General features: G+C 43.8%; 2 protein-coding genes across 2 annotated transcripts in view; one reads left to right on the top strand and one right to left on the bottom strand.

Annotated features, from left to right (window-relative positions):
- Positions 1–2297: 2297 nt before the first annotated feature.
- LOC311139275 (thyroglobulin-like) overlaps positions 2298–27005 on the bottom strand; it is a gene marked incomplete at both ends in the record, with an annotated part of 54650 nt that continues 29942 nt past the window's right edge. Inside the window, 11 exons of the mRNA XM_084174162.1 lie at positions 2298–2440; positions 2798–2994; positions 4889–5029; positions 5459–5566; positions 11362–11549; positions 11887–12054; positions 14252–14416; positions 23950–24146; positions 25402–25561; positions 25723–25810; positions 26176–26380. Of these exons, the coding sequence (XP_084030288.1) occupies positions 2298–2440; positions 2798–2994; positions 4889–5029; positions 5459–5566; positions 11362–11549; positions 11887–12054; positions 14252–14416; positions 23950–24146; positions 25402–25561; positions 25723–25810; positions 26176–26380 (1760 nt within the window). The remainder of the gene's footprint in view (positions 2441–2797; positions 2995–4888; positions 5030–5458; positions 5567–11361; positions 11550–11886; positions 12055–14251; positions 14417–23949; positions 24147–25401; positions 25562–25722; positions 25811–26175; positions 26381–27005) is intronic.
- LOC311140622 (src-like-adapter) lies at positions 15701–22280 on the top strand (the record flags this gene model as incomplete). The annotated part of the gene is made up of 7 exons (XM_084175754.1): positions 15701–15786; positions 17718–17852; positions 18200–18286; positions 19386–19483; positions 19823–19954; positions 20839–20968; positions 22037–22280. The coding sequence occupies 7 exons, from the start codon at positions 15701–15703 to the stop codon at positions 22278–22280; spliced, it is 912 nt and encodes a 303-aa protein (XP_084031880.1).

The raw sequence follows: 27005 nt of genomic DNA, 5'->3' as shown, positions 1-27005 counted from the left end.
ATTTCTCTGTTCATCTATTTGGCAGCCATGAGGTGGAATGTGTACAACATACACAGAACAGTGTAGTGTGTGTGAGTGCCAGGAACAAAGCTTAGCTACGGTCATGTAAGGTTAGGGCCAGTTCAGTCAGTCTCTACAGTACAGTATGAACCCTGTAAGGTTAGGGCCAGTTCAGTCAGTCTCTATAGTACAGTATGAACCCTGTAAGGTTAGGGCCAGTTCAGTCAGTCTCTACAGTACAGTATGAACCCTGTAAGGTTAGGGCCAGTTCAGTCAGTCTCTATAGTACAGTATAAACCCTGTAAGGTTAGGGCCAGTTCAGTCAGTCTCTACAGTACAGTATGAACCCTGTAAGGTTAGGGCCAGTTCAGTCAGTCTCTACAGTACAGTATGAACCCTGTAAGGTTAGGGCCAGTTCAGTCAGTCTCTATAGTACAGTATAAACCCTGTAAGGTTAGGGCCAGTTCAGTCAGTCTCTATAGTACAGTATAAACCCTGTAAGGTTAGGGCCAGTTCAGTCAGTCTCTACAGTACAGTATAAACCCTGTAAGGTTAGGGCCAGTTCAGTCAGTCTCTACAGTACAGTATGAACCCTGTAAGGTTAGGGCCAGTTCAGTCAGTCTCTATAGTACAGTATAAACCCTGTAAGGTTAGGGCCAGTTCAGTCAGTCTCTATAGTACAGTATAAACTCTGTAAGGTCAGGACCAGCTCAGTCAGTCTCTACAGTGGTATACCCTGTAAGGTTAGGGCCAGTTCAGTCAGTCTCTACAGTACAGTATAAACCCTGTAAGGTTAGGGCCAGTTCAGTCAGTCTCTACAGTATAAACCCTGTAAGGTTAGGGCCAGTTCAGTCAGTCTCTATAGTACAGTATAAACCCTGTAAGGTTAGGGCCAGCTCAGTCAGTCTCTACAGTATAAACCCTGTAAGGTTAGGGCCAGTTCAGTCAGTCTCTACAGTACAGTATAAACCCTGTAAGGTTAGGGCCAGTTCAGTCAGTCTCTATAGTACAGTATAAACCCTGTAAGGTTAGGGCCAGCTCAGTCAGTCTCTACAGTATAAACCCTGTAAGGTTAGGGCCAGCTCAGTCAGTCTCTACAGTACAGTATAAACCCTGTAAGGTTAGGGCCAGTTCAGTCAGTCTCTACAGTGGTATACCCTGTAAGGTTAGGGCCAGCTCAGTCAGTCTCTACAGTGGTATACCCTGTAAGGTTAGGGCCAGCTCAGTCAGTCTCTACAGTACAGTATAAACCCTGTAAGGTTAGGGCCAGTTCAGTCAGTCTCTACAGTAGTAACCCCTGTAAGGTTAGGGCCAGTTCAGTCAGTCTCTACAGTACAGTATAAACCCTGTAAGGTTAGGGCCAGCTCAGTCAGTCTCTACAGTGGTATACCCTGTAAGGTTAGGGCCAGTTCAGTCAGTCTCTACAGTACAGTATAAACCCTGTAAGGTTAGGGCCAGCTCAGTCAGTCTCTACAGTATAAACCCTGTAAGGTTAGGGCCAGTTCAGTCAGTCTCTATAGTACAGTATAAACCCTGTAAGGTTAGGGCCAGTTCAGTCAGTCTCTACAGTACAGTATAAACCCTGTAAGGTTAGGGCCAGCTCAGTCAGTCTCTACAGTGGTATACCCTGTAAGGTTAGGGCCAGTTCAGTCAGTCTCTACAGTACAGTATAAACCCTGTAAGGTTAGGGCCAGCTCAGTCAGTCTCTACAGTAGTAACCCCTGTAAGGTTAGGGCCAGTTCCTCTACAGTATAAACACTGGGTTCACTAGGACTAGAGGTACCTCATGGGAACCTTTACCTTTTAGATATTAGATTGTATCTCTTGTTGTCTCCTTTTGAGCAACTGGCCAAAGTAAAGAATTATCCTGGGCGTGAAGAAATTAAAGAATGCGAATGACATGACTTAAAGAGGAAGATATGACAAACGTTATTGTAGTGTGGGTTTATGTGTTGATAATGGTCGAAATATATTTTGGGTTATCATTTTGGAACGCTCCTAGAGGAGGCGCTTCCTGGAAAGAGTACTTTGTTGTTGCTAGATGATTTGAATGTTCAGGCTATGACGAGAGATTACCTGATTACTACTCTAGACGTGAAGGGAGTATAAACATCACAGACTTCAGGAGTATTTTGTAATGCAATTGTTTTATTTCATTAGTATGGAAACTCTAACAGGCAGTTAAATGACATTACTTAATTTATAGACTACTTTGGCAGTTGAAACAACATTTCTCACTATGTGTGAATGATAAACCCTGAATGCTGATTAAATGGTACGTAGTGTGGATGTCCTTTCTAATTATAAGCATCCTTTTCTGACTTGGGTTTGCTCTGGGTGACAGTTGTCAGGAAATCAGCAAATAACTTGGTCTCTGGTGTTGGCGTGCCAGCCCCCAAACCAGCAGATTCCCCCTCCGACACAGCAGATGAAAGTTTTCCTGAAAAACAGAGACATCTTTCTTGTGACACCAAGTAATCCCATGAAGTAGAAGCAGCTTTGTTCTTCTCTAAAGCGGTGATATATGGATGTTTTTCCTAAAGATGAAAAGCTCTGCAGACGGAGACTGGACGTTTGGCACCATCTAAGAACATAGAGTAGCAAGCCTGTAATTACCGGCTACATATGTTTCTACGTATGTCCTTCTGACACTGAAAATACAGAAAGTGAATAATTAATACTTGTTTTCATTTTTATTTTGCCTTTGTGTTCCTGTCATTGTTCTTTTCGTCAAAGATGTCTGTGGTTTGTTGGTAAATTGATGTTTTACGTAATCTTATTTTCAGTTTGGACCCACCAGTGGAGGCGGTCAGAGCGGGGACGTAGTCGGCCCAGAAGGAGCACTGGGCCCTGCGGAGGCCCCTGTGGTTACTGAGGCCTGGCTCCACCTCCATGTAGCTGTCCCCATCAGGGTGGGGCTGGAAGGCATGCCAGGGGGGCAGTGCCGCCTCGCTGAAGGCCACGCGGGACACACTGTGAGCCTGGTTGGGATCTCTGTTCAGGAGGAGAAAACATACTTTAAGAGACGTAGTATGCACACATGACTGTAAGTCACTTTGGATAAAAGCGTCTGCTACAGTGCCTTGCAAAAGTATTCATCCCCCTTGGCGTTTTTCCTATTTTGTTGCATTACAGCCTGTAATTTCAATGGATTTGTATTTGGATTTCATGTAGTGGACATACACAAAATAGTGAAACTAAAACAATAACTTGTTTCAAAAAATTCTAAAAAATAAATAACGGAAAAATGGTGCGTGCATATGTGTTCACCCCCTTTGCTATGAAGCCCCTAAATAAGATCTGGTGCAACCAATTACCTTCAGAAGTCACATAATTAGTTAAATAAAGTCCATCTGTGTGCAATCTAAGTGTCACATGATCTGTCACATGATCTCAGTATATATACACCTGTTCTGAAAGGCCCCAGAGTCTGCAACACCACTAAGCAAGGGGCACCACCAAGCAAGCGGCACCATGAAGACCAATGAGCTCTCCAAACAGGTCAGGGACAAAGTTGTGGAGAAGTACAGATCAGGGTTGGGTTATAAAAACATATCAGAAACTTTGAACATCCCACGGAGCACCATTAAATCCATTATTTAAAAAATGAAAGAATATGGCACCACAACAAAACTGCCAAGAGAGGGCCGCCCACCAAAACTCACGGACCAGGCAAGGAGGGCATTCATCAGAGAGGCAACAAAGAGACCAAAGATAACACTGAAGGAGCTGCAAAGCTCCACAGCGGAGATTGGAGTATCTGTCCATAGGACCACTTTAAGCCATACACTCCACAGAGCTGGGCTTTATGGAAGAGTGGCCAGAAAAAAGCCATTGCTTAAAGAAAAAAATAAGCAAACACGTTTGGTGTTCGCCAAAAGGCATGTGGGAGACTCCCCAAACATATGGGAGAAAGTACTCTGGTCAGATGAGACTAAAATTGAGCTTTTTGGCCATCAAACGCTATGTCTGGCGCAAACCCAACACCTCTCATCTCCACGAGAACACCATCCCCACAGTGAAGCATGGTGATGGCAGCATCATGCTGTGGGGATGTTTTTCATCGGCAGGGACTGGGAAACCGGTCAGAATTGAAGGAATGATGGATGGCGCTAAATACAGGGAAATTCTGAAGGAAACCTGTTTCAGTCTTCCAGAGATTTGAGACAGGGACGGAGGTTCACCTTCCAGCAGGACAATGACCCTAAGCATACTGCTAAAGCAACACTAAAGTGGTTTAAGGGGAAACATTGAAATGTCTTGGAATGGCCTAGTCAAAGCCCAGACCTCAATCCAATTGAGATTCTGTGGTATGACTTAAAGATTGCTGTACAACAGCGGAACCCATCCAACTTGAAGGAGCTGGAGCAGTTTTGCCTTGAAGAATGGGCAAAACCCCCAGTGGCTAGATGTGCCAAGCTTATAGAGACATACCCCAAGAGACTTGCAGCTGTAATTGCTGCAAAAGGTGGCTCTACAAAGTATTGACTTTGGGGGGGGTGAATAGTTATGCATGCTCAAGTTCTGTTTTTTTGTCTTATTTCTTGTTTGTTTCACAATAAAAAATATTTTGCATCTTCAAAGTGGTAGGCATGTTGTGTAAATCAAATGATACAAACCCCCCCAAAATCGATTTTTAATTCCAGGTTGTAAGGCAACAAAATAGAATAAATGCCAAGGGGGGTGAATACTTTCGCAAGCCACTGTAAATGGCATATATTATATATTATGATACCACATGCATAAGGCAGTATTCTCCAGTCATGGGAATTGGTTTAGATGTAACAAACAATACAAAATAAACCAATTGATTTAGATGGAAATGGCTCTACTATACGGTATAGTTGGCATTTATTTAAAGTCATTTCTGTTTAGTATTTTTTTTTACCCGGACTTGATGAAGTTGGCCATGTAGGTCATCATCTGCAGGGAGAGGCGTCTCTCTGTGTTGGTGAACAGGTTGTAGGTCAGTGGGCTGTGGGGGAGGCCAAACACATACTGGACATCCAGGGGCACTGACAGGTCAGCACTGAAATGAAAACAAAATCACACACAAATAAAAATAATACATTATCATCCCACTTCCCTAGCAACACAGCAAAACAAAACAAATAAATAATACATCATCATGTAGTCCCCTGTAGCTCAGTTGGTAGAGCATGGCGCTTGCAACACCAGGGTTGTGGGTTCGTTTCCCACGGGGGGGGCCAGTATGAAAATGTATGCACTCACTAACTGTAAGTCGCTCTGGATAAGAGCGTCTGCTAAATTACAAAAAATAAAATAATAAATCATGCCACTTCCCTAGCAACACAGCAAAACACATTTACCAGTATTGCTGGACACAACAAGGTAGTCTGAGTTAACGCAAGTACTACTTGACTAGTAGTCAACGGTCTGGAGCCCTGACCTGACCTGGCTTCCTGGCTGCCTAGTCCTCCTCACACCCAGTGATTACCTGGTCTGGGCGGTGTCCTCAGGCAGGTGGTACATGAACACATTGGATCTGGAGTTAGCTGCCCAGAAGTTGGCCATCTTTATGGTGGGGCACACAATGAAGAGATCTCTGCACAGAGACAGAGAGCGACAGAGACATTGTTGAGACATTTAACACTGTCTCAACACACTTCACAGCATTGTTATTGTATGCACTCACTAACTGTAAGTTGCTCTGGATAAAGAGCGTCTGCTAAATGACTAAAATGAAAATGTTTCACTTTGCTTTGTGGACAAAGATTGAGAGAAAGGATAAATCCAGGTGTACCTATTCTGTACATGACAGGACAGCAGTTCACTGACAATCACTCACACAGTGTCGTCTAACAAACCAAACATGTGCATGTGTGACTGAGGGTTGTGTGTGTGTGTATGTGTGACTGAGGGTTGTGTGTGTGTGTGTGTATGTGTGACTGAGGGTTGTGTGTGTGTGTGTGTATGTGTGACTGAGGGTTGTGTGTGTGTGCATGTGTGACTGAGGGTTGTGTGTGTGTGTGTGTGACTGAGGGTTGTGTGTGTGTGTGTGACTGAGGGTTGTGTGTGTGTGTGTGTGTGACTGAGGGTTGTGTGTGTGTGTGTGTGACTGAGGGTTGTGTGTGTGTGTGTGTGACTGAGGGTTGTGTGTGTGTGTGTGTGACTGAGGGTTGTGTGTGTGTGTATGTGTGTCTTCAGAAGAAATGGTCTGTCTGGCTGCCACAGTGCCAGGCTAGTTAACTAAGGCTAGGTTCCAAATGGCACCCGATTCCCCTATATAGTGCACTACTTTTGACCAGAGCCCATAGCGGTAGTGCACTATGCAGGGAATAGGGTGCCATTTGGGACATATCCAGTGTGTTACAGCAGGGCGGGTATTTACTGAGCGAGGGGCCACTCCTGCTGCAGCCAAAATGCACTGATGGCTGTGGATAAACAAGCAGTGGACATATCTGCCTTTAAGTTACAGGCATTTTGAACTCTGGAGAATGTCTAGTATAACTCCTAGCATAGTGATAGTTTCAGGTCAGGACTCTTTTACTAAAATACATGTTGTGAATGTGAGATATGCTGTTGTTTTTCCTCTTCAAGGCATCGGTCGGCTGCTATCCTGAGCTAACCGCAGGTCCATGGGTGTGTTGTGTGGGTCAGCGTCAGCCCTGTTCCCTGCTATATTTGACACTAGTTATTATGTGGGTGAAGTCCAGTGCAGTAAACGCTGAAGAGGAGAGGCAGCGGAAACCATTCATATAACTACCAAAGCCTGTCTCTAGAACATCTCTGTCAATACTGCAGATATATACAGAAAATACGCATTAGAAGAACATCTCTGTCAATACTGCAGATATATACAGAACATACGCATTAGAAGAACATCTCTGTCAATACTGCAGATATATACAGAACATACGCATTAGAAGAACATCTCTGTCAATACTGCAGATATATACAGAACATACGCATTAGAAGAACATCTCTGTCAATACTGCAGATATATACAGAACATACGCATTAGAAGAACATCTCTGTCAATACTGCAGATATATACAGAACATACGCATTAGAAGAACATCTCTGTCAATACTGCAGATATATACAGAACATACGCATTAGAAGAACATCTCTGTCAATACTGCAGATATATACAGAACATACGCATTAGAAGAACATCTCTGTCAATACTGCAGATATATACAGAACATACGCATAACTACAGAGACATACAGTATGTACAGAATCCATTGCATATAAGATGACGGAAATAATTATTGATCTTGAGTGAATCTGGGACCGTATTCATGAAGTGTCTCAGAGTAGGAGTGCTGAACTGAACAAAAATACACTGCTCAAAAAAATAAAGGGAACACTTAAACAACACAATGTAACTCCAAGTCAATCACACTTCTGTGAAATCAAACTGTCCACTTAGGAAGCAACACTGATTGACAATACATTTCACATGCTGTTGTGCAAATGGAATAGACAACAGGTGGAAATTATAGGCAATTAGCAAGACACCCCCCAATAAAGGACTGGTTTTGCAGGTGGTGACCACAGACCACTTCTCAGTTCCTATGCTTCCTGGCTGATGTTTTGGTCACTTTTGAATGCTGGCGGTGCTTTCACTCTAGTGGTAGCATGAGACAGAGTCTACAACCCACACAAGTGGCTCAGGTAGTGCAGCTCATCCAGGATGGCACATCAATGCGAGCTGTGGCAAGAAGGTTTGCTGTGTCTGTCAGCGTAGTGTCCAGAGCATGGAGGCGCTACCAGGAGACAGGCCAGTACATCAGGAGACGTGGAGGAGGCCGTAGGAGGGCAACAACCCAGCAGCAGGACTGCTACCTCCGCCTTTGTGCAAGGAGGAGCAGGTGGAGCATCATGTCTCGCTCCATCCACCAACGCCACGTTGCACCACAGACTGTCCAGGAGTTGGCGGATGCTTTAGTCCAGGTCTGGGAGGAGATCCCTCAGGAGACCATCCACCACCACATCAGGAGCATGCCCAGGCGTTGTAGGGAGGTCATACAGGCACGTGGAGGCCACACACACTACTGAGCCTCATTTTGACTTGTTTTAAGGACATTACATCAAAGTTGGATCAGCCTGTAGTGTGGTTTTCCACTTTAATTTTGAGGGTGACTCCAAATCCAGACCTCCATGGGTTGATACATTTGATTTCCATTGATAATTTTTGTGTGATTTTGTTGTCAGCACATTCAACTATGTAAAGAAAAAAGTATTTAATAAGATTTTTTCATTCATTCAGATCTAGGATGTGTTGTTTAAGTGTTCCCTTTATTTTTTTGAGCAGTGTATAAACGCAACATGTAAAGTGTTGGTCCCATGTTTCATTCGCTGAAATACAAAATCCCAGTAAATGTTTCATACACACAAAAAGCTTATTTCTCTCAAATGTTGTGCACAAATTTGTTTACATCCCTGTTAGTGAGCATTTCCCCTTTGCCAAGATAACCCATCCACCTGACAGTTGGGGTGGGGGTCCTGGCTGGGCCTGGCTGCCAAGTGGGTGGGCCTGTACCCTCCCAGGCCCACCTATGGCTGCGCCCCTGCCCAGTCATGTGAAATCCATACTTTAAGGCCTAATTTATTTATTTCAATTGACTGATTTCCTTATATGAACTGTAACTCAGTCAAATCTTTGAAATTGTTGCATGCTGCGTTTATATTTTTGTTCAGTATAGAATCAGATTCCATCTATCCATTCATTTTATAATCCAAAAGGCAAAACTGGTCCTAGATCAGCATTCCTTCTCTAAGACGCTTTATGAATATATGCCCTGACGTTTCCTTATGGCACATCCCTGGTGAAAAGCTTGGTCTATGTCCCATTGCAGGGCCAAGTTAAATGGCTGCGCCACAGCACTAGCAGTTCTATTTCTGAATGGTTACATTTCTTTCTTTTCTACACACACTGCTTCTAACACTATCAGTAAAACAGCTCACACAGTTCTTCTAAATCCTCAGGTTATTTCAGTCTTCACTTGGCTGGCTGTTTCCTTCCTCTGGACCACAAGTGAAACACCCTCTGTTCCAGTTATTCAGTGTTGCGTCCCAAATGGCACCCTATTCCCTTTATAGTGCACAACTTTTGAACAGGGCCCACAGGGCTCGGGTCGAAAGTAGTACACTATATAGGGAATAGGGTGCCATTTGGGATGCACACTCTGTTCCAGTTTGTCAATGACAGTAAAGCAACATATAAGTGTAAAGAGGTCTATACTCTAGGTATGAGTCTCTACTCACTCTGCACTGTATAGAACTCACTGCGTAAAACTAACTGCCTTGAATTCACTGTGTAGAACTCACTGTGTAGAACTAACTGCGTAGAACTCACTGCATAGAACTCACTGCATATAACTCACTGTACTGAACGCACTGCGTAAAACTAACTGCCTTGAATTCACTGTATAGAACTCACTGTATAGAACTCACTGTATAGAACTCACTGTATAGAACTCACTGCATATAACTCACTGTACCGAACGCACTGCGTAAAACTAACTGCCTTGAATTCACTGTATAGAACTCACTGTATAGAACTCACTGTATAGAACTCACTGTATAGAACTCACTGTATGGCCTTCAGAAAGTATTGATTAAATAAAACATGTTCTCACCCATCTACACACAATATCCCATAATGACAAAGTGAAAACATGTTTTAAGAATTGTTAGCTAATTTATCAAAAATAAAATACAGAAATATCTAATTTACATATGTATTCACACCCCTTTCCTATGACACTCCAAATTGAGCTCAGGTGCATCCAATTTCCTTTGATCATCCTTGAGATGTCACTACAACTTGATTGGAGTCCATCTGTGGCCAATTCAATTGTTTGGGCATGATTTAGAAAGAAACACACCTGTGTATATAAGGTCCCACAGTTGACAGTGCATGTCAGAGCAGAAACTATACCATGAAGTCTAAGGAACTGTTGTGATGAGGCATATATCTGGGGAAGGGTATAAAACAATTTCAAGAGTGTTGAACGTTTCCAAGAGCACAGTGGTCTCCATCATCAGGAAATTGAAAAAATATGGAACTGCCCAGACTCTGTCTAGAGCTGGCCGTTTGACCAAACTGAGCAACCGGACAAGAAGGACTTTGGTCAGGAAGGTGACCAAGAACCCAATGACCACTCTGACAAAACTGCAGAGTTCCTTGGCTAAGATGGGAGAACCTGCCAGAAGGACAACTGTCTCTACAGCACTCCACCAATCTGGGCTTTATGTGAGAGTGGCCAGATGGAAGCCACTCCTGAGAAAAAGGCAAATGACAGCACACCTGGAGTTTGCAAAAAGGCACATGAAAGACTCAGAGCATAAAGCAAAAGATTCTGTGGTCTGATGAGACAAAAATTTAACTCTTTGGCCTGAATGCAAAGCGCTATGTTTGGAGAAAACCAGGCACAGCTCATCACCCGTCTAACACCATCCCTACCATGAAGCATGGTGGTGGCAGCATCATGCTATGGGGATGCTTTTCAGCAATACAGGCAAATCCTATATGAGAACCTGCTTTACGTTCTAATAGGACAATGACTGCAAGCATAGAGCCAAAGCAATGCTGGAATGGCTTCAGAACAAGAATGTGAAAGTCCTTGAGTGGCCCAGCCAAAGCCCAGACTTGAATCCCATTGAAAATCTGTGGAAAGACTTGAAGATTGCTGTTCACCGCCGCTCCCCATATAACTTAACAGATTTTGAGAAAATCAGCCTGGAGGAATGGGAGAAAATCTCAAAATCCAGACGTGCAAAGCTGATACAGACATACCCAATACGACTCAAAGCTGTAATCTCCGCCAAAGGTGTATCAGGTGTGAATACTTACGTAAATAAGATATTTCTGTATTTCATTTTCAATACATTTGTCATTATGGGGTATTGTGTGTAGATGGGTGAGGAAAAATATCAATTTAAACAATTTTGAATTCAGGCTGTAACACAATAAGTCAAGGGGTATGAATACTTTCTGAAGGCACTGTATAAAACTCACTTTATAGAACTCACTGTATATAACTCACTGTATATAACTCACTGTATAGAACTCACTGTATAGAACTCACTGTATAGAACTCACTGTATAGAACTCACTGTATAGAACTCACTGTATAGAACTCAGTGCTCTTGAACGCGAAGACACAAATTCCTGTAAAAGGCCAAATAAATGAACCGAACTGAACTGATAACTGAATACACAGAACTGAACAGAGAATGGTATCTTGTGACATGATTAGATTATTATGGTGCTTGCTTCTCCAAACAGGAACTGTATATTGATACACTAAATTCTATGAATAAGAGGAAGGTATTCTGGAACTCCATGAATACTGTATACAGTAGTGTGCTTAGCACATTTCTCACCTGGTTGCATTGTTAAGAGCCTGAGAGAAGACATTGTAACCAGCAGGAGAGGGAGAGTGCTGCATAGAGTAGAACCAGGTAGCTGCAGCCTTGACAAAAGCATTGGCATCGTCTCCACCCAGAGAGTTGGACAGGGCTTCGTAGAACGCTGTTTTACTGTCAGCTCGCCCCTGGAGCTCCTCAAAGTTCTGTCGTCAGACATTAGGGGGGAAAAGTAGAAGTTGGTGACATGAAATGTGGCTGAGTATAGTAATACTAATCAACACTAATAATTGGGGATGCATTGATATGAATGAGGACAAACCGCTAACACAGTAGTCACTAGCTGAGTTGAACTAGGAGTTAACGCATTAGAATATATCTTATATGAAAAACAAAAAGCCGAATTCCCCAGTTCCATCCTAAAGCATGGGGAAAGCTCAATAAACAGGTACAACTAAATAGATGGACGATACGAGAAGTGAATGTTCTCACCATAGAAATACATAAAGAACGCCTATGAATTGTAGGATCTCTGGTTCTCACCTTGATCCTCTTGGCCCTGCTGATGAGTCCATCCTCTGCGGAGGAGCCCAGCAGGAGGTCAGCTCTGTGGGAGAGTGCATTCATCAGGGCCATGGAGGGTTTCCCCTGGACAGAGACCCCATCCACCACTGGACCCCAGGCCTGCAGGGGCCCACTGACTGACAGCAACTGAAACAGATAACAGAACATTTGACAGAAAAACAAAAAAACGATGACCCAAATAGCATCTATTGCCTTTATAGTGCACTACTTTCGACCAGAGCCCTATGGGCCCTAGTCAAAAGTAGTGCACTAAACAGGGAATAGGGTGCCATTTGGAATTAAACAGGGAATAGGGTGCCATTTGGAATACAACCTATGATACCTGTTAGAATGGGAACACAGCATGTGTTTTTAATAGATATATTATATTGAAAAATGTCAAAAAGAAGCTACAGAAACAGAAGATAGACTAGCGTCCTGTCCAGGGGGTATACCGGTACATCAAGCTGCCAAACGCTACAGAAACAGAAGATAGACTAGTGTCCTCTCCAGGGGTTTAAAAAAAAAAAAAATGGGGGGTATTTTGGTATTTGGTCTTTTATTAGGATCCCCATTAGCTGTTCCAAAAGCAGCAGCTACTCTTCCTGGGGTCCACACAAAACATGAAACATGACATAATACAGAACATTAACAGACAAGAACAGAACTACATCAATATTTTTAAAAATAAAATAATAATTTTAAAAAGGCACACGTAGCCTACATATCAATACCAATACAAACACACAAACTACATCAAGCTGCCTCACTACAGAAACAGGCTACCTTCCTTGGTCTGGGTCTATAAGGCCAACAGTACCTTAGTCTGGGTCTATAAGGCCAACAGTACCTTAGTCTGGGTCTATAAGGCCAACAGTACCTTGGTCTGGGTCTATAAGGCCAACAGTACCTTGGTCTGGGTCTATAAGGCCAACAGTACCTTAGTATGGGTCTATAAGGCCAACAGTACCTTGGTCTGGGTCTATAAGGCCAACAGTACCTTAGTCTGGGTCTATAAGGCCAACAGTACCTTAGTCTGGGTCTATAAGTCTGGGTCTATAAGGCCAACAGTACCTTGGTCTGGGTCTATAAGGCCAACAGTACCTTAGTCTGGGTCTATAAGGCCAACAGTACCTTAGTCTGGGTCTATAAGTCTGGGTCTATAAGGCCAACAGTACCTTGGTCTGGGTCTATAAGGCCAACAGTACCTTAGTCTGGGTCTATAAGGCCAACAGTACCTTAGTCTGGGTCTATAAGGCCAACAGTACCTTAGTCTGGGTCTATAAGTCTGGGTCTATAAGGCCAACAGTACCTTGGTCTGGGTCTATAAGGCCAACAGTACCTTAGTCTGGGTCTATAAGGCCAACAGTACCTTAGTCTGGGTCTATAAGTCTGGGTCTATAAGGCCAACAGTACCTTGGTCTGGGTCTATAAGGCCAACAGTACCTTAGTCTGGGTCTATAAGGCCAACAGTACCTTAGTCTGGGTCTATAAGGCCAACAGTACCTTGGTCTGGGTCTATAAGGCCAACAGTACCTTAGTCTGGGTCTATAAGGCCAACAGTACCTTGGTCTGGGTCTATAAGGCCAACAGTACCTTAGTCTGGGTCTATAAGGCCAACAGTACCTTAGTCTGGGTCTATAAGGCCAACAGTACCTTGGTCTGGGTCTATAAGGCCAACAGTACCTTAGTCTGGGTCTATAAGGCCAACAGTACCTTAGTCTGGGTCTATAAGGCCAACAGTACCTTGGTCTGGGTCTATAAGGCCAACAGTACCTTGGTCTGGGTCTATAAGGCCAACAGTACCTTAGTCTGGGTCTATAAGGCCAACAGTACCTTAGTCTGGGTCTATAAGTCTGGGTCTATAAGGCCAACAGTACCTTGGTCTGGGTCTATAAGGCCAACAGTACCTTGGTCTGGGTCTATAAGGCCAGCAGTACCTTGGTCTGGGTCTATAAGGCCAACAGTACCTTGGTCTGGGTCTATAAGGCCAACAGTACCTTAGTCTGGGTCTATAAGGCCAACAGTACCTTAGTCTGGGTCTATAAGTCTGGGTCTATAAGGCCAACAGTACCTTGGTCTGGGTCTATAAGGCCAACAGTACCTTGGTCTGGGTCTATAAGGCCAACAGTACCTTAGTCTGGGTCTATAAGGCCAACAGTACCTTAGTCTGGGTCTATAAGGCCAACAGTACCTTGGTCTGGGTCTATAAGGCCAACAGTACCTTGGTCTGGGTCTATAAGGCCAACAGTACCTTGGTCTGGGTCTACAAGGCCAACAGTACCTTGGTCTGGGTCTATAAGGCCAACAGTACCTTGGTCTGGGTCTACAAGGCCAACAGTACCTTAGTCTGGGCAGCGTTGAGGTCCTGTGCTGGTGCTGCTCTCAGGCAGGAGGCCAGCTGTTCTGGGTCAGAGGGGGGACAGCCCAGCTCCCGGGCCAGAGCCTCAGCCTGCCTCTGGGCCTTGGATACACTCAGCACTGAGGCAGGGGAGAACACAGAGCCACCCTGGGGAGAGAGAGAGAGAGAGAGAGGAGGGACAGAGTCAGAGAACCACTCAGCACTGAGGCAGGGGAGAACACAGAGCCACCCTGGGGAGAGAAAAGAGGGACAGAGTCAGAGAACCACTCAATGTCATGGTTTAATCTCACCCGAGTGAAAGAAGAGAGAAAGAGAACCACTCAGAACTTCAAAGGCATTTGCAATTAATACTGTCTCTCTACTAGTCAACACAAATAAGCATAGACTGAAAATGATTATTATTGATAGCTATGCATTTTTAGTTCCAAAATGGAATGACGTCTAATGTTAGAAATAATAGATAAAGTGTTTATTTGCATGCTGTCTATAATCTATTAGCTACTGTCCTGTGGTGATTAGTCTCATCTATTAGCTACTGTCCTGTGGTGATTAGTCTATAATCTATTAGCTACTGTCCTGTGGTGATTAGTCTATCATCTATTAGCTACTGTCCTGTGGTGATTAGTCTATAATCTATTAGCTACTGTCCTGTGGTGATTAGTCTATAATCTATTAGCTACTGTCCTGTGGTGATTAGTCTATAATCTATTAGCTACTGTCCTGTGGTGATTAGTCTATAATCTATTAGCTACTGTCCTGTGGTGATTAGTCTATAATCTATTAGCTACTGTCCTGTGGTGATTAGTCTATAATCTATTAGCTACTGTCCTGTGGTGATTAGTCTATAATCTATTAGCTATTGTCCTGTGGTGATTAGTCTATAATCTATTAGCTAAAGTCCTGTGGTGATTAGTCTATCATCTATTAGCTACTGTCCTGTGGTGATTAGTCTATAATCTATTAGCTACTGTCCTGTGGTGATTAGTCTATAATCTATTAGCTACTGTCCTGTGGTGATTAGTCTATTTCAGGAGTGGAAAAATGTGGTGAAAAACAAGCTACACTCAACTTCCCCATTAGGGAGGAAGTGACAAGATAAGCTAAACAAAAACAGATTGGCAGGATGCATAGAATAGACAGATAAGCTGCTGCTTATCACCGTTATACAGTACTGTAGCATCATGCTAAGCTAATTCAGGTTATATTGTACCAAATATGGGGTTGTATTAGGTACAACGGCTGAGGCTGCTACAGGCTGGTGTTGTTAGGCTCTCTGAAGAAAGGAGGATGATATCGATATCCTCAATTTGAGAATACCAGTGCTGGGCTAAATAGTGAGATAAAGGAATGAGAGGCACGCATGCATAGCACTGCTGCTTCCCAGCACTTTATTCCTGCATCCAAATGAACAACAAGGCTCTCTGACCAGACATGGGGAACGTCAGGACCAGCCCAGTCTCTATGCCAGCGAATGGGGATGACACCAACACCAGCTCTGACCCCTCTCTGAGAAGTAAGTCTCTCTGGTTAAGGAAGCCTGTATTTAGGTAATTATTGTTTTGTTAATGAAAGGATCCTGTTAAAGGGGCAAAATAAATAAAAATTATTCAAGAATGGCTATATATTAATTCATTTAAAAGTTCAGAATCGCAGATTGCCTCTTTAATGGGCAATAGTTAATTTAATGTACTTGTTAAGTAAGGGTGGACTGACTTGGTAGACTGACACTGTTTTCATAAGCTGTACTGGCCCTGTCATGCTCTGTGCATGTGTAAACATTTGCATAATGTCACCCAAAATAAATAAGGCTCCTCTCATGCAAACTGTAGCCAAACTACCGCAAGCTTATAAATGAAGAAAATAATTTAGAATTAGGTCAAATGATCACCACGCAATATTTGCTATATTTAGTTTACCAATTAAATTGTTGGGAGTATATTGTTGGGAGTATATATACAGTGTAGAACTTTCTGTTGTAGACAGTTTACTATTCAGTCCGTCAGCACCTCTACCAACATGCTTTTTAATGGACCATGATGTAATATAAAACATATTTCTTCATTAAATTAAATTCTGAACAGTATCCTACTTCCCTACTCCCTGACTTGTAACAACATGTACTCCTATGTAAAAACAAACATACAAAAACATTTTTTTTTTTTATGTTTTTGTAACAGCATCAGTGTGTGAGCGTTTAGCGTCTTGAAATGACCGCGCAAGAGCTGCTGACTGAATGGAAAAATAATATAATCTTCATGTGATATGGACGACCTGATAACACGTCTGCTTTCGCTAGTGATTGGGAGATACTGTACAGATGTACTCTCTTAATTTGATCACTCTGTTGTCGCAGAGAATTTTCCTTTGCAGAAGGAAATACTAATTGTTGTGTATTCTAAGTTTTAAAAATGCTTCTTCGTTTGTAATTTCCATTTTAAAATGTCAGACTTGATTTTTCCTAACTAAAAATGTATCAACCCCTACAAAAATGTCCATTAATTATAATCCACACAATAATTTACATTTCCTGTTGCTGAAGGATTCTTTTCCTGCTGTGAGAAACCGGTCAAATTAAGATAGTACACCAGTACATGGCGTTTTCCCATTGGTTACATCAGCTATGACGATGAACTACAGTCACCTCGTACATTATGCACTCCACAGTAGATAACCATTAGAGGTTCTCACCCCCTTACATAGATTTACACAGTAATTATGACAACTTCCGGAGGACGTCCTCCAACCTATCAGAGCTCTTGCAGCATGAACTGACATGTTGTCCACCCAATCAAAGGATCAGAGAATGAATCTAGTACTGAAAGCATAAGCTACCGCTAGCTAGTACTGCAGTGCATAACATGTGGTGAGTAGCTGACTCAAAGAGAGAGAAAGACAATAGTTGAACAGTGTTGAACAAATTAATTTATTCAAAAATGTGTAGTATGTTTTTCACTTTCACTTCCTTAGCTAGCGAATGCAGCTAGCTAGTTTATCCTACTCAAACACCCGGCTCAAACAGAGATTATGCTATGTTAGCTAGCTGGCAGTGGCTATCCAACACTGGAACTCTTCCAAGTCAAGGTAAGCTTTTGGTTTTATTAATTTATTGCCAAATAAGGCCATGCTCATTAAATAAAAACGTTGTCCTCCCTCTGCTTAAATAACCACCACTAGTTCCCGCTGGGCCAGACTGGCACAGGAGGGGACTGTTTTTCACACTGAGCCACTATAAAGAGAAGACTTTAACCAGAAATATAGAATTAAAACATTCTGTACGTACTGTATATCTGTATGACTTTACCATTACAAATGACTGTGTATATTATTAATCATTATGGTTTCCCTTCTTGCCAGACAACGATACCCTGGGAGTCCTGTCTGACTACCCCTCAGCAGACGTCAGTGATACCCTGGGAGTCCTGTCGGACTACCCCTCAGCAGACGTCAGTGATACCCTGGGAGTCCTGTCGGACTACCCCTCAGCAGACATCAGTGATACCCTGGTAGTCCTGTCGGACTACCCCTCAGCAGACGTCAGTGTGCCTCTCTTCAGGATAGGAGAGAGACTGAGACTCCTGGCAGAGTGAGTGACTGAACCCAACTGAATCTAAGGACTGTGTCCCAAATGGCACCCTATTCCCTATATAGTGCACTACTTTTGACCAGAGCCCTTTTGGGAATAGAGTGCAATGGGCCCTGGTCAAAAGTAGTGCACTATACAGGGACTAGGGGGCAATTTGGGACGCAGGCCTAGTCCTCCACATTCAGTACCTCAACACAACACTACCTCTTCTTAGAGCTGATCTGTTTGACTAGACTGACAGAGAAAGGGATCAAATCTGGCCAATTCTTTTGACCAGAGCCCTATTGGCCTATAGTGAACTAAATGCTATTTGGGACTCACTCTCCTTCCTTCTTGTCTTCTGTCAGGGAGGGTTACTGGTGGAGGGTTTGTTCTGTCCAAACAGGATATGAGAACTACATCCCCAACAACCATGTGGCCAAGGTCTATCACGGGTGGGTGAACTCACTGCAACACTAACCTACCTGACACTTTCCTGGTCCAGTGCCATGTCATCTGCCTGCTACATATACTAACCTGACACTTTCCTGGTCCAGTGCCATGTCATCTGCCTGCTACATATACTAACCTGACACTTTCCTGGTCCAGTGCCATGTCATCTGCCTGCTACATATACTAACCTGACACTTTCCTGGTCCAGTGCCATGTCATCCGCCTGCTACATATACTAACCTGACACTTTCCTGGTCCAGTGCCATGTCATCTGCCTGCTACATATACTAACCTGACACTTTCCTGGTCCAGTGCCATGTAATCTGCCTGCTACATATACTAACCTGACACTTTCCTGGTCCAGTGCCATGTCATCCGCCTGCTACATATACTAACCTGACACTTTCCTGGTCCAGTGCCATGTCATCTGCCTGCTACATATACTAACCTGACACTTTCCTGGTCCAGTGCCATGTCATCTGCCTGCTACATATACTAACCTGACACTTTCCTGGTCCAGTGCCATGTCATCCGCCTGCTACATACACTAACCTGACACTTTCCTGGTCCAGTGCCATGTCATCTGCCTGCTACATATACTAACCTGACACTTTCCTGGTCCAGTGCCATGTCATCTGCCTGCTACATATACTAACCTGACACTTTCCTGGTCCAGTGCCATGTCATCCGCCTGCTACATATACTAACCTGACACTTTCCTGGTCCAGTGCCATGTCATCTGCCTGCTACATATACTAACCTGACACTTTCCTGGTCCAGTGCCATGTCATCCGCCTCCTACATATACTAACCTGACACTTTCCTGGTCCAGTGCCATGTAATCTGCCTGCTACATATACTAACCTGACACTTTCCTAGTCCAGTGCCATGTCATCTGCCTTTAAGGCATAAAAGTGCATAACTGACGATAATGCTTTAATGCTTGGTATTCTGAAAAGGTAAAGGCTATCACAAGGTGATTCAAATGGCTAGTGATAATGTTTTAATCTTTATTCACAGCTGGTTGTTTTAGGGGAGGTTCTAAGGCATTAAAGTGCATGCTTGATGATAATGGTTGAACTTTAATCTGTATTCATTTAGCTGGTTGTTTGAAGGGGTGGCCCGACCCAAAGCAGAGGAACTGCTTCGTCTGCCCGGAAACAGAGCTGGCTCCTTCATGATAAGAGAAAGTCAAAAAGGTGAGTGGCCTAGAGATGTCTGCACAGTAACTTAAATGGATCTTAGGTGGTCCTGTGGTGGTCCTGCGTGGCTCCGTTTGTAGGGCATTGTACTTGCAACGCGAGGTTTGTGGGTATGCAAGCACTACTGTAAGTCACTTTGGATAAAGGTGACCGCTAAATGGCGTAAATAAATGGTATATATATAAAAGTTGGTGTTATAAAGCCTTTTGTCTAAACTAGACTACAGGGCTGCCAATACATTTTCTCACGTCAACTACTAAAATGATCAACCAAAATCAACCCACTTTATACGGATTCAATAATGTATTGTTTTTCTTTGACTGGGTGGTGTTGTAGGTGTGTATACCCTGTCTGTACGTCACAGGGCTATGGTACACTATCGCATCATCCGCCTTCCCAACAACTGGTACTACATCTCACCTGGTCTGACCTTCCAGTGTCTGGAGGACCTTGTCAACCACTACTCTGGTAAATAACAATCCATGGGGACATAATCGTGGATATTTAGTCCAAATCTATTCATCGGTGTCCTTGAAAAACCTTGTTTCTCACTTTTTTGTAGATTAAAAAAAAATACATAAATTGAAAGTAGTCATCCCCCTCCATGATCTGTGAAAGGTTCATGATTATAGTAGTCATCCCCCTCCATGATCTGTGAAAGGTTCATGATTAAAGTAGTCATCCCCCTCCATGATCTGTGAAAGGTTCATGATTATAGTAGTCATCCCCCTCCATGATCTGTGAAAGGTTCATGATTAAAGCAGTCATCCCCCTCCATGATCTGTGAAAGGTTCATGATTAAAGGCAATATGTCTGGCAATAGTCATATCTGAAAATACATTTCTTTTTTTCCCCTTTTCTTTTTAAAAAATAGGTTTTTCCAGGACGCTAACATATCTGATGAATATTACATTCTGACATTAAAGCCATACACATGTAGACTCTATGGAAACTATTTATAGGAAAGATAAGCTGACAAGTACAGCATTATTATAAGGGCTGGAACCATTCATTATTTTAGAACTCATGACACCACTGGTATGGTAGTTATTACTTTCTAACGTGGAATTATTGACTCTTTCAAGCCACACCAACTCCAATGCACTGTAATGCTATGCTATATTCAGTAACTAAGTGGAGTCATAAGAGCTGTCGACTGTAGTGGAAGTACATTTGTGAAGTAGGCTATTTTGTGGATGTGGAAGACATTCAATTCTAGTGCTCTCCTTGTGCCATTAATGTGTCCTTGTACATTTACATTTTAGTCACTGTTTATGGTAGCTAACTGGTTATAACCACAGGATAGCTGTGTATGGTTTCTGGTAAAGAAAGTGGCCCCTCCTCTTTGACAGATTGTGCAGATGGCCTGTGCTGTCTCCTCACCACCCCCTGTCAGGCTGTAACCAATGGCAACCTCAACCTGGCCTCCCAGGCGCCCCATGTGGTGATGCACAACAATTTTGACTGGAAAGATGTCAACAGGTACCTCTTCCTCTAACGTTTACCTCTCTTTCCCTCTCTCTGCATCTTCATCCCTCTCACCTTCATCCCTCTCTCCAACCTTCATCCCTCTCTCTAACCTTCATCTCTCTCTCTCCAACCTTCATCTCTCTCTCTCCAACCTTCATCTCTCTCTCTCCAACTTTCATCCCACTTTCTCCACTTTCATCCCTCTCTCTCCAACCTTCATCCCTCTCCAACCTTCATCCCTCTCCAACCTTCATCCCTCTCCAAACTTCATCCCTCTCCAACCTTCATCCCTCTCTCTCCAACTTTCATCCCTCTTTCTCCACTTTCATCCCTCTCTCTTCAACCTTCATCCCTCTCCAACCTTCATCCCTCTCCAACCTTCATCCCTCTCCAACCTTCATCCCTCTCCAACCTTCATCCCTCTCCAACCTTCATCCCTCTCTCACACTTTCATCCCTCGCTCGCCAACCTTTATCCCTCTCTCTTCAATCTTCAGCTCTCTCTCCAACTTTCAGCTCTCTCTCTCCACCTTCATCTCTCTCTCTCCACCTTCATCTCTCTCTCTCCACCTTCATCCCTCTCTCTCCACTTTCATCCCTCTCTCTCTACCTTCATCCCTCTCTCTCCACCTTCATCCCTCTCTCTCTACCTTCATCCCTCTCTCCAATCTTTATCCCTCTCTCTCCACCTTCATCTCTCTTCTCACCTTCATCCCTCTCTCTCTACCTTCATCCCTCTCTCCAACCTTCATCCCTCTCTCCCTCCAACCTTAATTTCTCTGTCTCCAAACTTCATCCCTCTCTCTCCAACCTTGTTTCTCTCCATCCAATGGTTAACACCTTCATCCCTCTCTCTCCAACCTTCATCTCTCTGTCTCCAAATTTCATCCCTCTCTCTCCAACCTTGTTTCTCTCCATCCATCTGTATCTGTCACCACCCCTCTCTGGGAGTTTCATGGATTCTGACAATTACATATGGTTTGAGCTTAGTTTGGAGTTTAGCTTTCAATGTACTTTATCAGGGATAGATAACAGGCTAACTCCATATACTAACGCTGCATCACATCTATTCTAACCCCAGCTCGGAGCTGACAGACCAGCCTCATCGTTACCCTGGCAACAGAGACTCTATGCTCAGCTTTGGCTTGCGGAACACAGTCTCCTCCTACATGTCTCTGGGGGACATGAGGAAGGAGAGGAAGATGAGCAGCTGGAGGAGGAGGAAGACGAGGAACACTGTGTGTGTGCCTCCCGGTCACGGACTCAGCACTACAGCACTGGAAGAGGAGGGGGAGTACGCACAAGCCATCCATCTGAACTCTTAAGACTGGATATGGGCTTAATGTATGGACACAAATCCTGCTGCATAGAGGGGACATATCCAGCTGCATAGAGAGGACATATCCTGCTGTATAGAGAGGACATATCCTGCTGTATAGAGAGGACATATCCTGCTGTATAGAGAGGACATATCCTGCTGTATAGAGAGGACATATCCTGCTGTATAGAGAGGACATATCCTGCTGTATAGAGAGGACATATCCTGCTGTATAGAGAGGACATATCCTGCTGTATAGAGAGGACATATCCAGCTGTATAGAGAGGACATATCCAGCTGTATAGAGAGGACATATCCTGCTGTATAGAGAGGACATATCCAGCTGCATAGAGAGGACATATCCTGCTGTATAGAGAGGACATATCCTGCTGTATAGAGAGGACATATCCAGCTGCATAGAGAGGACATATCCAGCTGTATAGAGAGGACATATCCTGCTGTATAGAGAGGACATATCCAGCTGCATAGAGAGGACATATCCAGCTGTATAGAGAGGACATATCCAGCTGTATAGAGAGGACATATCCAGCTGTATAGAGAGGACATATCCTGCTGTATAGAGAGGACATATCCTGCTGTATAGAGAGGACATATCCTGCTGTATAGAGAGGACATATCCTGCTGTATAGAGAGGACATATCCAGCTGTATAGAGAGGACATATCCAGCTGTATAGAGAGGACATATCCAGCTGTATAGAGAGGACATATCCTGCTGTATAGAGAGGACATATCCTGCTGTATAGAGAGGACATATCCAGCTGTATAGAGAGGACATATCCTGCTGTATAGAGAGGACATATCCTGCTGTATAGAGAGGACATATCCAGCTGTATAGAGAGGACATATCCAGCTGCATAGAGAGGACATATCCAGCTGTATAGAGAGGACATATCCAGCTGTATAGAGAGGACATATCCTGCTGTATAGAGAGGACATATCCTGCTGTATAGAGAGGACATATCCAGCTGTATAGAGAGGACATATCCTGCTGTATAGAGAGGACATATCCTGCTGTATAGAGAGGACATATCCTGCTGTATAGAGAGGACATATCCTGCTGTATAGAGAGGACATATCCTGCTGTATAGAGAGGACATATCCTGCTGTATAGAGAGGACATATCCTGCTGTATAGAGAGGACATATCCAGCTGTATAGAGAGGACATATCCTGCTGTATAGAGAGGACATATCCTGCTGTATAGAGAGGACATATCCAGCTGCATAGAGAGGACATATCCAGCTGTATAGAGAGGACATATCCTGCTGTATAGAGAGGACATATCCTGCTGTATAGAGAGGACATATCCTGCTGTATAGAGAGGACATACCCTACTGGACTATACCGTGAACGTAGAAGAAAACTGTGATGGCTGTCACACTGCATGATCAGTGACATTCGTACCATTAACACAAGGGTGTTACTGTTTGACACCCTAAACTAGTTATAAACAGATGGAATGGTTAAGACCGTTACTGTAATAACATTACTTACACATAACGGCTTAGTAACACATCCAAAATAGCCCTATTTCCCATAGAGTGCACTACTTTTGATAGGGCTCTGGTCAAAAGCAGTACACTATATAGGGAATAGGGTGCCATTTGGGACTCTTAGTAAAGGTCAGTGAGGATCAGGGTCACAGGTCAGCTTACCATGAGCAGCATCCTGTTGAAGAGACCACGTGAGGAGGGAGAGGTCAGATGTAGGCTGGCCACATCGGCTCCGCTCCGCTCTGCCCCCACCGTCACCAGCCTGGGGTCACCTCCGAACGCCTCAATGTTCTCCTGGACCCACTTCAGAGCTGCTACCTGGTCCTGGAGACCAGCGTTGCCTGGCAGGGCTGTGGAGCCTAGAGGCATTCAGAGTTCACATTGCTGTTATTTCATCTACAGTTTCAGGAGTAAAGTCCATTCAAGAGATAAACGTATATAACGTAATATGGTCTTTGGTTATGACTTGTGTTATTGTCTACATCATTTCCAAAATATACAAACAACATCTTTTTATTCCAATTGGGGTCCAAAAGCCACTAATTACCCACTCAAAATGGACCAAGAAACGAATGGATTTCAAATATCATTTTACAAGAGCCTGGTACAAACGTGAATACATTCAGCAACAGCAAACACAAAGCTTACAACATTCCAAAGTCTTTCTTTTTTTTTTTTGTATTCTTTCTTAAAACTGCATTGTTGGTTAAGGGCTTGTAAGTAAGCATTTCACTGTAAGGTCTACACCTGTTGTATTCGGCGCATGTGACAAATACAATTTGATTAGATTTGATTGGATTTTGGAGAGATATCTGGGACCAGTGCTTTAGTAAGTAGGTGTTGCTGTGTTGCAGGGCTTTATAGAAGAACTGTCTGGGAGGGACCAGTGCTTTAGTAGGTGTTGCTGTGTTTTCTAGAGTTGCTAACTGAGGGGGACCAGTGCTTTAGTAGGTGTTGCTGTGTTTTCTAGAGTTGCTAGCTGAGGGAGACCAGTAGTTTAGTAGGTGTTGCTGTGTTGCAGGGTCTTATAGAATTGCTAGCTGAGGGCTCCTATCACCAAGACTATACATCATACACTAAAACAGAAAGTGCCGTCTAGGATAATAAAGTTGAAATTTGAACACACACACACAGTCCTTCCACATGTCTCTGAGTGTGCCAGCTGCGTGCTGCGGCTGGCTGACTTTGGCGAGAGAGAGAGTGTCACTCCTCCCTCTCAGTGCCACATCAGCACAGAACACACCATCAGCAGAGATTTTTTTCTCTCTCCCTCCCTCCCTCCCTCCCTCCCTCCCTCCCTCCCTCGCCTCGCTCTCTCTCCCCCTCTCTCTCTCCCCCTCCGGCCCCTCTAAGCCCACCACAGCAGCAGAATACCAACAGTAAACATGATGTCATCCTCTCCCCTTAACATTCATCATGACCTGATTCTAACTTCATTTCCACTATCTTCCTACTACTTTAACATTAACTTATTTCAACAGTGCAATGCCATTTCAGCAGCACTCTCAGATCGAATTGTGGGTTCAGCTTTAGAAGGCAGCACTCGTGACTTTTGAAAGCATATAACCTATAAGCTCATTAAATGCTGCTACTGACGTGTGTTAAGGGGAGCACCTGTGCTGAGGAATCCGAATGCTGAAACCCTGGTGTTGACGGTAACCACGACGATGTTGCCGACGGCAGCCAGGTAGGAGCCGTCCAGTAGAGATGGTGTGTCATGGCTGGCTGCTCCAGACGGGTTATGGAAGAACACCAGGACCGCTGCACTCCCTCTCTGTCAGAGGGAAATACAAGAACAGGAATGACATGGCAGACCAATGGTCAATCTGAGGGACCAGCAGTGTAGTGGTGTTTGAGGTGTCTAAGGTTTAGTAAAGGAGAGGTCAACAGGGCTTCTAGTGCAACAAAGTTCTCAATAGGTACAATGTGACTTACGATGCCACTGGGGACGAAGATGTTGAGGTACAGACAGTCCTCACTGGTGGCTGATGACGCTACAGCTCCAGGCTGCAGACAACTGGGTCTGCCATGGGAAACATCCACAACAACAAGATTATAGGAGACATTAACACACTGCATGTGGTGCAAAAATGTAACTAACAGACAAACACTCACAGGCAGACAGACATACAAATATTATAAGACACACACACACACATATGGAAAAAACATCTAAAATAAAACTTGATATGGGTCATGAGGCTTATATAGAATACAAAGCACACTGCAAATATGTATTTTTATCTTGTTGCAGGATGTAACATATCATAGAATTTTCGGGGACCCGTTTTGGCTCGTGAACGCTACTTTCAAAACTATTGGAGGAAATTATAGAAAACCTTTATAACGCATCTTTAAAACATTTCTACCTCCACAGTCATTGTTTACCTGGTAATCGTGGCGTTCCATGTGCCACTCCATTCAGCAGGCTGTGGGGGGGCGAAACGGAGCGCTCTCATAGGTGGACGAGCGTACGGAACTCCCAAGAACTGTCTGACTGTCTTCCTGTCTGACCCGAGCAGCGTTGTCCCGGCCTCTCCCTGGAGTGTTCCGTGAGCCGGGATAAACACTGACGTCAACTCTGCCTTCAGTTCTGGATCCCACAGAATAAATAACCATCAGTCAGAGGGAAGCCTGGACTGACACTGACAACTATGGGCCCTGGTCAAACGTAGTGCACTATAAAGGGAACAGGGTGACATTTGGGATGGAGACACTGTCTGCACTGGAATCACCCAGCTGTAAAACTCCTTCAGCACCTCTTGGAAGATAAATAATGCTTTATAATAATAATGATCATTACAATAACTAGGCTGCAGTGATTGCCTAATCCACCAATAAATATCTCTATTTCTTCAAACACTAGACACATTAGCAGCAGTCATCAGAACTCTCTGTGTCTAGAGCAGGTAAAGACATGTCTTTCAGAACTCTCTGTGTCTAGAGCAGGTAAAGACATGTCTTTCAGAACTCTCTGTGTCTAGAGCAGGTAAAGACATGTCTTTCAGAACTCTCTGTGTCTAGAACAGCTAAAGACATGTCTTTCAGAACTCTATGTGTCTAGAGCAGGTAAAGACATGTCTTTCAGAACTCTCTGTGTCTAGAACAGCTAAAGACATGTCTTTCAGAACTCTCTGTGTCTAGAGCAGGTAAAGACATGTCTTTCAGAACTCTCTGTGTCTAGAGCAGGTAAAGACATGTCTTTCAGAACTCTCTGT

Source organism: Coregonus lavaretus, assembly GCF_964263955.1.
Source record: "Coregonus lavaretus genome assembly, chromosome: 13".
Lineage (NCBI taxonomy): Eukaryota > Metazoa > Chordata > Actinopteri > Salmoniformes > Salmonidae > Coregonus > Coregonus lavaretus.
The sequence above is the reverse complement of the archived record's forward strand: the minus strand, read 5'-3'. Positions and strand labels throughout refer to the sequence as shown.